The sequence below is a fragment of the Hylobates moloch genome, unplaced genomic scaffold (assembly GCF_009828535.3).
Source record: "Hylobates moloch isolate HMO894 unplaced genomic scaffold, HMol_V3 SCAFFOLD_10, whole genome shotgun sequence".
NCBI lineage: Eukaryota > Metazoa > Chordata > Mammalia > Primates > Hylobatidae > Hylobates > Hylobates moloch.
Window position 1 is genome coordinate 66,475,270 of NW_026652285.1, and position 11,278 is coordinate 66,486,547.

At 42.5% G+C, this 11,278-nt stretch overlaps 1 protein-coding gene across 8 annotated transcripts in view; it reads left to right on the forward strand.

The window, feature by feature from the left end:
• Positions 1 to 4,826, forward strand: part of PTPDC1 (protein tyrosine phosphatase domain containing 1) — a 50,661-nt gene extending 45,835 nt beyond the window's left edge. For 7 of the 8 annotated variants that reach the window (XM_032164567.2, XM_032164569.1, XM_058445633.1 and 4 more), the window contains one exon: positions 2,783 to 4,826. In XM_032164567.2, the coding sequence (XP_032020458.1) occupies positions 2,783 to 2,899 (117 nt within the window). In that variant the 3' untranslated portion in view covers positions 2,900 to 4,826. The remainder of the gene's footprint in view (positions 1 to 2,782) is intronic. The other variant, XR_009215299.1, reaches the window with a different exon arrangement.
• Positions 4,827 to 11,278: the final 6,452 nt, after the last annotated feature.

Here is an 11,278-nt window from a genome sequence, read left to right on the forward strand (position 1 = left end):
CCCAGCTTTTGAATGACAACATCTGTGGTAACATTAATGATAATAAGTTATTATTTATACTCATTAACAAGTTGTGAAGATTCTTCCTTTTTAATATTTGTCCAGTCTCCTTCCCCTCCACTCTTTCCAGAGTGATGTTCTTACTTCAGGCTTTCCTTGTCCCTCATCTGGATTCTATGGCACTAACCACTAACCATCTTTTCAATCTGTTCTCCACTGTTTCCAGAGTCAGTAGTCTCAAATCCAAACCACATGGTCCTTTACATCTGTATTTACATTTTCATAGACTGAGAGGCTACCCACTATGTGAAGAAGGTTGTGGTTTGGTGTTTAAGAAAGTAAACAGAGCCGGGAGTGGTGGCTTACGCCTGTGATCCCAGCACTTTGGGAGGCTGAGATGGGCAGATCACGAGATCAGGAGATTGAGACCATCCTGGCCAACATGGTGAAACCCCATCTCTACTAAAGTACAAAAATTTAGCTGGGCGTGGTAGTGTGCGCCTGTAGTCCCAGCTACTCAGGAGGCTGAGGTGGAAGAATGGCTTGAACCCAGGAGGTGGAGGTTGCAGTGAGCTGAAATCGCGCCACTGCTCTCCAGCCTGGCAACAGAGCGAGACTCTGTCTAAAAAAAAAAAAAAAAAAAGTGGCCAGGCGCGGTGGCTCAAGCCTGTAATCCCAGCACTTTGGGAGGCCAAGGTGGGCAGATCATGAGGTCAGGAAATCAAGACCATCCTGGCTAACACCGTGAAACCCAGTCTCTACTAAAAAAAAACACAAAAAAATTAGCCGGGTGTGGTGGTGGGCACCTGTAGTCCCAGCTACTCGGGAGGCCAAGGCAGGAGAATGGTGTGAACCCGGGAGGCGGAGCTTGCAGTGAGCCAAGATTGCACCACTGCACTCCAGCCTGGGCAACAGAGCAAGACTCTGTCTCAAAAAAAAAAAAAAAGTAGACAATTCACACCATTATTAATGTTAATAAGGAGTTTTTTGCAAATGGGATAGATAATATAGTTATAGATAAAATTAAGTTCCTGAGCTTGACTGAAAAAAATCCTTACGATTGGTCTCTCTGAAAGCAGTAGGAATTCTTTACAACTTCTTTTGGCCTTTTAAGGGGATACGAATGAAAAGTTAGAGATGACAGTTGTTCAAAATCTGTCTATAGAAAATGTTAGGAGACAGTTTTCCTTGGGTCTCTCATGTCTCTTCATAGTCTGATGAGCAGATGCCCTGACCACTCTCTTTGGGGATCAACTCTTCACTGATGTCTGGAGAGCTCTGCCTGGAGAGCAGAAGGCACACGTTCTGACTTCCAGGATAATAAAAATGTTTCCCTTCAGTGCAAAGGTTGGCAGATTTGCTTGCAGCCCCCTTGTGAAACATTGGAGTTTCCTAAGCTTGGGGCTCCTCAGCTATGAGGCAAACCCCGTGCTTGTGCAGCCTCCACCTAGGACCCTCTGCATTGCCCCCATGAGACTTGGGAGACAAGCAGAACCCATGTGAACATGAAGCACGTGCAGCTATGAAAAATAAAAGTTGTCTGTCTCTGACCCAGGAATCTCGTATCTTCTACCAGTATCCATAACACTGGCAAGCCAACAGGTTAAAGTCTCAGATCCTTTACAGTTGTTGACAGACGGAACAACGTTTCATTTGTCAAAATTTATCAGAGAAGGAGAAATTCCAGAAGGAGAGAAGCAGTGATTGTGTGACCCTGATTCTTTCCCAGGGAGTTACACATTACTCTGGGAATGGGGTTGAGGGTGGGTACTTGCTCTGGTTCTCTGTCCTGCCATCACTCCTAACCCAGAGTATAGTAAACTTGGATGAAAAATGCAAATATGTGTAAAAAGTGCGCTCCCATCAAGGGAAAAGGAAATTTACCTTTATCAAGGTGGGGTTTGTTTGTTTGTTTTTTGAGACAGGGTCTCACTCTGTTGCCTAGTCTGGAGTGCAGTGGCACAATCTCAGCTCACTGCATCCTCTGCCTCCTGGGCTCAGGCAATTCTCCCACCTCAGCCTCCCAAGTAGCTGGGACTACAGGCACGTGCCACCATGCCTGGCTAATTTTTTTTTAATTTTTTGTAGAGATGAGGTTTTGCCGGGTTGGCCAGGCTGGTCTCGACCTCCTGGGCTCAAGCAACCCTCCCACCTCGGCCTCCTAAAGTGCTGGGATTACAGGCATGAGCCACCATGCCCAGCCAGTTGAGGTTTGTATATATGTGCCAAACATATGTTAGACTCATAGATACGCTATCCTATGAAGGTGGGTATCATTATCTCTGTTTTACAAAGGAGGAGATCAAGGTCCAGAGAGGTTGGGTATGAGATGAGGACATATAGCTCGCAGGTGGGGAGCTGGGCTTCTATTCAGGTCACTATGACCCTGTCCAGAGTGGCCATAGGGCCTCTCAGCAGGACATACACAGCTGATGTGCTGTTTTAATATGGGAAACTTTTCCCTTATACCATCAATGATTAGTCTCAAAAAAATTCACTTCACACCCACTGTTGACTTGCTTCATGGCTGGGTGTATATAATTAGACTAAATATCCAGGCACTAGATTTAATTTTGAGGTTTTCATTCATAAGTTTGATATTGACATGGTTGGCAGTTCTAATATAGTCTTTCAACTAAAATGTGTTAAATTTATTATGTGTATTTTATATAGAGTTTTGTTTGTAAGTCTGGTTTTTTTCTCCACTCCCTCCTTCTCTCAAAATAGAAACTAGTTCAAATTCTTGTTACAGTGTCCTGAATATAAATTTCTTTGTCACCAGGTTAATTTTGATTCTGAAAATGGACCAACAGTTTACAACACCCTGAAGAAAATATTTAAGCACACGCTGGAAGAAAAAAGAAAAATGACAAAAGATGGCCCTAAGCCTGGCCTCTAGCTTTCCCTCGTGGTGAATATTTCAGACCTAAAGATCCAGATAGTATCTCTGTTCATATGTGAATAAGTTGAAGATTGTGGGGCTACTTTTTCTTATAGCACTTTATTTCGAATGTTGTTAGTTTGTGCTGAGAATGGTCGTCCCTATTTGAACCAATTATTTATTTTAAAATATCCTTAAGCTACATTTTTGTTTTGCTACATTATGGCAGTTTTGAAAAATTGCCATAAATTTGGTGCCACTTTCTTTTATTTATTTGACTGAGTTAATATTATTGTATTAACGTTTTAAGTATATGGTGTTTACATTCTTATTTCTTTTGACGTTTTGGAAATAATCATAACTTGTGTTTCCAAAATAACCATTTTCTTGATGGAACTCTTCCTAGAGTTTTTACCAAATAGCTAACTTTAGTAGTAAAACCTCATTATGTATCCATTCCCCCACAAATGAACTAAGAAAGTCACCAAGTGTCTTAAGCTGTTTTATATTTGTTACAAAAAAGGCTATTGCTACAATATTTTTAAAGGTTTTTTTTTAACTTTGAAATTTTTTGTTTTTCCTTGTCTTTTTATAAATGTAACAGACGGTTTCAAAGCATATTATTTTTCAGAGAGATTTAATTTTACTTTAATGGAGTGACTGTGAAGTGGTTGGGATATTTAGCTTGTAGAAAGTAGACTTGCTCTTTGTCAGATTTCCAAACAACCTTGCAGCCTTGGCTGTCAAAAGGAGGCAGGAGCAGTTCTCAACACACCAAGCCTTATTCCCACTCCCTTGGGTTGCTGCTGAGCCAAATGGCATCTTTACAGAGGAAGTGGGATCACAGGCAGGAAGTGTGGAAAGTTGCTAAGAAGCAGGGCTTGCCTCTGTCCTCCTGGGGACTCCACAGGGATATTCGTGCAGGGCAGGGGCTCTGTGCCAGCCCTGCTCTCTCAGGTGCCACAGCCACTCTGCAGAGGTGACTCTTGGAGCTAGAGGAAGTCAAAACTGGGCCACTGTTTGTGCTGATGGTATATTAGCATGAGCAGCGTGGCCCTGGCCCCACACTCCCAAATCTGCCACTCCATAGACCCACTTGCCTCAAGGCTCTATATTTGTCTGCTTTCTTACAATGAGAATTAAGATTTTTAAACTGAAGTTGACCATACAGGTTGCATTAGCCCTAATTGGCTTCATGTAAGAAGAGTGACTGCCTAAACTAGTTCCTTGTAAGCTGAACCATCAATTATCAATTGAAGCCATACTTTTATTTAAATTAATATGTGTAGATACCAGAGGCCAAGCCAAAGAGGGGATAATAGTTTTTCCCAATAAAGGTGATATTAATCAGACTAATTTCAAGCTAAAGAAGTTACTAAAGACGGAATTTCAGGGGAAGCAAGACTCATTTAGAACAAATGAAATTTCTCCAATCCTACATTTCTGAATTAACCTCTAGCACATCGAAAATATTTCAGTCATTATCAGTCTCATTAACTCAAATGCCAAATGCTAAATGCAGTGTTCTTTCACACTGTTTTAATTTTCTTGGGAAATCAAGTCCAATGGATGTTAATGGAGTGGGTTACCCATATCCGAAATGTCTTATTTTCAAGTGCCTGGCCTGGGAAAGAAGGAGAAGAAACAATTGCATTTTTATCCAAAGGTACACTATAAAAATAGGGTTTTTACCAAAAAAAAGATGTTTGTTCTTATCTCAATCGGCCTCATTTGGGCAAGTGACCCACAGGTCCTTTGGCGAGTTTGCTATTTGCCTGTTGAAATACTTGTTTCAACTTAGAGAACAGTTATGATGTGACCATAGCAATGCACAACTAAAAATCTAAGCCTGAAACCTGAAAAAAGAGATATGACAAGGGAAATTAATCAGGCTATATATAAGTATTGTATTTATTTGAATAAAAGTGAAAAGAACAACCCATAATCTTAGTCTTATACTTCTTTACCTTGATGCTGTAGGACATCTGGTGATAAAGATGAGGTTTTGCTCTTAGATTATCCTGACAGGCAAATTGAGTTGTCGGCTGAGTCAGTGAGCCAAGCTCTTGTTAGTACAGACTCCTTCCATCAGTTCAGCATGACCAAACACTGGGGGGTTGGGATAGGTGAGTTCTAAGAGGAATAGCTGAGGAAAATCTCTAAGCTGACAAGATTCCTAACTTCCCATATTTGGATGAGGAGTTCTTTGTAGCCCAGAGACAGAAATCTCACATATTGGAGAAGTGATAAGGTTGAAAAATTCAGTTCAACAGAAAGAGGAAGGTTAAGGGCACACACATATTAAGAACTTACCATGGGCCAGCCGTATCCATTACCTCTCTGAATTATCTTGACAGAGAGAAGTCTTTTTTATTTCATTTATTTATATTTATTTATTTTTTTTGAGACGGGGGTCTCACTCTGTAGCCCAAGCTGGAATGCAGTGGCATGATCTTGGCTCACTGCAACCTCCGCTCCCAGCCTTAAGCCATCCTCCCACCTCAGCTTCCTCAGTAGCTGGGACTACAGGCACACGCCATCACATCCGGCTAATTTTTTGTATTTTTTATTTATTTTTTTATTTTTTTTAGAGATAGGGTTTCGCCATGTTGCCCAGGCTTGTCTTGAACTCCTGAGCTCAAGTGATCCTCCCACCTCGTCCTCCCAGAGTGCTGGGATTACAGGTGTGAGCCGCCGCACCTGGCCTGAGAAGTCTTAATCATAACTGTGTGACGTGAGATGTGGAGTCCAATGGACCCCTTGCTGTGCCCTCCTCTCTGCTCATGTTACCTGCCTATAGGACTCTTAACCTGGCAAAGCTTCCCAGTCAAACTGCCTTCTCAGGGACCTTGAGGTCCCTTTAGCACTACATTTTATGATGGCATTAAGAGAACACTGTGCTGTCCATAACTTAGTGAAAATACCACACACCTGTCCTGGAAAAGGCTGAACCAGCTCTATTACTATCATATGATGCTCTCTAGTATATCACACTTAGAGGAAGTACATGATTTCTTGCCACTGTTGCCTTTTCTTACTTCAGAGAGCTTACTAATGCCCTTTGAGACAAATTGCTGCTGGTGGTAGAGCTCGCTTCATTTACTTATGTAACTCAGAAAATCTGTGCTGAGTTACTTAGTCATATCTTCACCCAGCTTCCCAGTCTTAGAAAAAGTATTTGCTTCATCATTCTGAATTCCATGAAAACCACCATATATCATAATTATTCAATAGAGATAAAGTTTCTCTATTTTCTCTTAAATGGAGAATGCTTGCTGATATGATTGGGTGCTATTTCAGGCTAGTTTCCACATGTCTGAAAAAATATCCAGGGACAGAATAATGTAGATAGAATGCAAGCCCCAACTTCTTGACATCTGACAGCCCCCATGTAATTTGGGGAGTCAATTTAAAAATGACAGCTTACTCATAGGATCTTTATTATTGTTCCAAATTAACAAGCATTAATATATTTTCAGTGCAGGTAAATCAAGAACAACGTACTCTTTGATGCTTTTTATGAATGGCACAAGATTAGCATGTTACCTAAGAGAGCTTTTCTCAATGCTAGATGGCTGCAAATTGTTTATAAAGTAGCCGGAGAAAAATTCAACAAAATCCTGTTTCTCAGTGGTGCATTATTTTTTTAGTTATGCTTTTAGGCATGAGCTAATCTCTGATTACCTCAACACTGACAATAAAACTGATTTATAAGTAATCACAATGGAACCATTCAGTATTGGAGCTTGACAAGCCTTTGTTCAAAGCCCTCCAGTCACTAAAAATAATGTCCCAATAAGACTTAAATGTCATAAAACCTTTTGCAATGAAAATAAAAGTTTCATACATCCACTGAAACTTATATAGTAAGAGAAGCCTGCTAAGCCCCTGCCTCTCAGCTTTCTTGATTAAAATGAAAAGATATTTTACTCTTGAGATTGCCTATTTTAGAGAAAAATTACATTTTGAGGATGGGCTCCTGCTTACCTGATCTTTAGAAAGTGGTCTGACAGTAGCCTCTGGTTTTGATTTAATGAGTTGCTTTATCATTTTTTTTTCTCCTCTTAAAAATGAAAACAGACCGGGCACGGTGGCTATAATCTCAGCACTTTGGGAGGCCGAGCCAGGCAGATCACAAGGTCAGGAGTTTGAGACCAGCCTGGCCAATATGGTGAAACCCTGTCTGTATTAAAAATACAAAAATTAGCGAGGCGTGGTGGTGGGCGCCTGTATTCCCAGCTACTTGGAAGGCTGAGATAGGAAAATCATTTGAACCTGGGAGGCGGAGGTTGCAGTGAGCCAAGAGCACACCACTGCACTCTAGCCTGGGCAGCAAAGCGAGACTCCATCTCCAAAAAAAAAAAAAGAAAGAAAGAAAAGAAAAACAAACTACTCAGGCTTTTGATTTAGGCTGCACCATAGGGAGTGGCCATTTTTTTTTGGTAAAAAATGATCAAGTACTGGCCATTTTATGTGGTTCAACCTAATATCAAACTCAGTATTTCCAGGACAAGTACGTGACATTTCCTGAATTAATTTTGGTAAGTTTAGATTAGGTGATCAATTATTTTCTAAGACTATCCTGTATGCTCACAGTAGAGTTCCAATACAACTGTAAGTAACAAATATGAAACATTCCTTCAGCAACATGTCTGTGCCTATTCTGCTTGGCCCTCTGCTAATTCTGGGGACACACAGGAATTATTTATTCAGTCATTTATCCCTCTAGAAGTCACCTAATCCCACCTAGTTGCCTAATCCCTCAAAATTCATGTGTTGGAAACTTAATTCCCAATGCAATAGAGTAGGAAGGTTCAGCCTTTTAGGAGGTGTTTAGGTCATGAGAGCTCCACCCTCATGAGTGAACTAATGTTATTAATAAAAGACCTGATGGAGGGAATTCTTTTTTTGCCCTTCCACTTTCTGTCATGTGAGGACACAGCATACTCCCCTCCAGATGACGCAGCATGTAAGTAACCATCTTGGAAGCAGAGAGCAGCCCTCACCAGATGGCAGTGCCTTGATCTTGGCCTATCCGGCCTCCAGAACTGTGAGAATAGATGTCTGTTGTTTAAGTTGCCCAGCCTGTGCTATTCTGTTACAGCAGCACAAAATAGACTAAGACAGCGATTGGTACCAGGGGAGTGGGGTGTTGCTAAAACAAATACCTAAAAATGTAGAAGCGGCTTTGGAACTGGGTAATGGGTTGAGGCTAGAAGAGTTGTGAAATGAAAGCAGGAAAAAGCTTGTATTGCCACAAGTGGAGCATTAAGGGTGATTCTGGTGAGGGCTCAGGAGAGCTGTAGGGAAATTCTCATTCATTCTTCTGAGAAACTGCGTAAGTGGCTTTGAACAGAATGCTGATAAAAACATGGACAGTAAAGACCATTCTGATTAGGTCATAGACAGAAATGAGGACTGTCATTGGAAACTGGGGAAAAGGCCATCTTTGCTACAAAGTGGCAAAGAACATGGCTGAATTATGTCCATGTCCATGTTCTAGGACTTTGTAGGGGCAGGACTTAGCAATGAACCAGAATATTTGGCAGAAGAAATTTCTAAGCAGGAAAGTGTGCAGGATGCTGTGTGGTTTCTCTTAACTGCTTATGTTAACATGTTAAAATGGGAGAAGAGAAATGATTTAAAGACAGAATTTATAATTCAAAGGGAAGCAGAACATAAAGATTTGGACAATTCTTGGTCCAGCCATGTGAAGAATGAAAAAGATTTGGACAATTTTCAGTCCAGCCATGTAAAGAATAAAAAAGGATGTAGGCCAGTTGTGATGGCTCATGCCTGTAATCCCAGCATTTTGGGAGGCTAAGGCAGGTGGATCACTTGAGGTCAGGAGTTCGAGACCAGACTGGCCAACATGGTGAAACACCGTCTCTACTAAAAGTACAAAAGTTAGCCAGGCGTGGTGGCAGGTGCCTGTAATCCCAGCTACTTGGTAGCCTGAGGTAGGAGAATCACTTGAACCTGGGAGGCAGAGGTTGCAGTAAGCTGGGTTGGCGCCACTGCACTCCAGCCTGAGTGACAGTGAGACTCCATCTCAAAAAAAAAAAAAAAAGGATGTTTAGGGCCAGGCACGGCGGCTCACACTGTAATTCCAGCACTTTGGGAGGCCGAGGTGAGTAGATCACTTGAGGTCAGGAGTTCGAGACCAACCTGGCCAACATGGTGAAACCCCATCTCTACTAAAACTACAAAAAAAAAAGTAGATTAGCCAGACATTGTGGCAAGCACCTGTAATCCCAGCTACTCGGGAGGCTGAGGCAGGAGAATCACTTGAACCCAGAAGGCAGAAGTTGCAGTGAACAGAGATCGCGTCACTGCACTCCAGCCTGGACAACAGAACAGACTTCATCTCAAAAAAGAAAAAAAAAGTGTGTTTAGAAGATAGCACACGGTGTGGCCAGGCCACCATTTGATAAGATTAGTATGGATACAAGAAAGCCATGTGCTATTTATCAAGACAATGGGAGAATGACCCCAAAGGTATTACGGACATCTTGGTACAAGGGGAGGGGGCAACCATGCCCATCAAAAGCCCAGAGTGCTAGGGTCTGGGGGACAGATGAATTTTGAGGAGGGGCCCAGGGTGCTCATGGGACCTGTGTGCTCACTGCTGAGGGCCACCTTGGGTCTCTGCACCCTGCACTCTGGCACAGTGCTCCTTGGCTACCCCAGCTCTGGTTCAAGCAGGCCCAGGTCCAGGTAGGGCCACTACTCTGGAGGGTGCAAGAGTGAGCCTTGGCACATCCATGCAGTGCTTAATTCTACAGGTGTGCAGAATACAAGAGCTGTGGAGGCATGGCTTCCTTCACCTAGATTTCAACGAATGCCTCAGTGGGCCCAGGCAGAGAACTGCTGCAAGGACAAAGTCTCTGCAGAGAGCCCCCACTAGGGTAGTGCCTAGTGGAGTCATACGACTGGGGCTGCTCCAGAAACCCCAGAAGTGTGTAAGCACCAGCATACAGTGGCAGTCTGGGAAAGCTGTGGGCAGACTATTTCAGTGCATGGGAGCTGAAGCATGGGCTGTACCCAGCAAAGCCATGTGGGTGGGCCTGCCTGAGGCCATGGGGACCTAACCTCCACCCCAGTGTACCTGGAAGGTGGGACATGGAGTCAAAGATTATTCTCATGCTTCAAGATTTAATGTTGGGCTGGGCACAGTGGCTTGTGCCTGTAATCCCAATCCACTGGGAAGCCCAGGAGGGAGGACTGCTTGAGGCAGGAGTTTGAAATCAGCCTGGGCAACATAGTGAGACCCCATCTCTACAAAAATGAAAAAAAAAATAGCTCGGCAAAATGGCACAGACATGTAGTCCTAGCTACGGAAGAGGCTAAGGCAGGAAGATTGCTTGAGCCCAGAAGTTCATGGTTGCAGCAAGCTATGATCATACACACTGCTCTCTAGTCTGGGTGACAGAGCAAGACACTGTCTCAAAAAAATTGAAATTAAAAAAAAAAGATTTAATGTTTGTCCTGTTACGTTTTGGACTTACACGGGACCTCTTACTCCTTCCTTCTTTTCTATTGCTCCCTTTTGGAATGGGAATGTCTATCCTATGGCTGTTCCACCATTGTATTTTGGAAGTATATAACTTGTTTGATTTCACAGGCTCACAGCTGGAGAGCAATTTGCCTCAGGATGACTCTTACTTTGAGTCTCATCCATATCTGATTAGATGGGACCCTGTACTTTAGCTTTGAATTGTTACTGGAACAAATTAAGACTTTAGGGGCAATGGGATGGAATGAATATATTTTACATATAAGAAAGACATAAATTTGGGGGGTCAGAGTGGAATGTTACAATCTGAATATGTACCTCAAAATTTGTAGTGTTAGAGAGGTGTGGCCTTTCGGGAGGTGTTTAGTTCCTGGGGTCTGTAGACTCCTACAGTGATTAATGCTATTATAAAAGGGTTTGACAGAGAAAGTGTGGTCATTTTTTATCCTTCCTTCTTCTGTCATGTAAGGACACAGCATTCCTCCCCTCTGGAGGATGCCGCATTCAAGGCACCATTGTGGAAGCAGCTAGCAACTTCATTAAATGCTGGCATCTTGGATCTTGGCCTTCACACCCTCCAGAACTGTGAGAAATGAATTTCTGTTGTTTATAAACTACCCAGTCTCAGATATTCTGTTATAGCAGCACAGGCGGACTAAGACACAAGTATAGTGCACATCCATACCTACAGCAGCGCTTGTCCATGACATTTTCTGTACCTCTGTTGTCACCCTAATTAGTTTGGCATTGCCTACCATCTAGATACCGCCTTCAGTCCACACTTTCATTCCTTATATACAACGCTGGATGATTAATACTCAACATGTCCTTCAAAACTCAGCTCTTTTTCCTTGGAACAGAATATATGCTAATTAACTTTT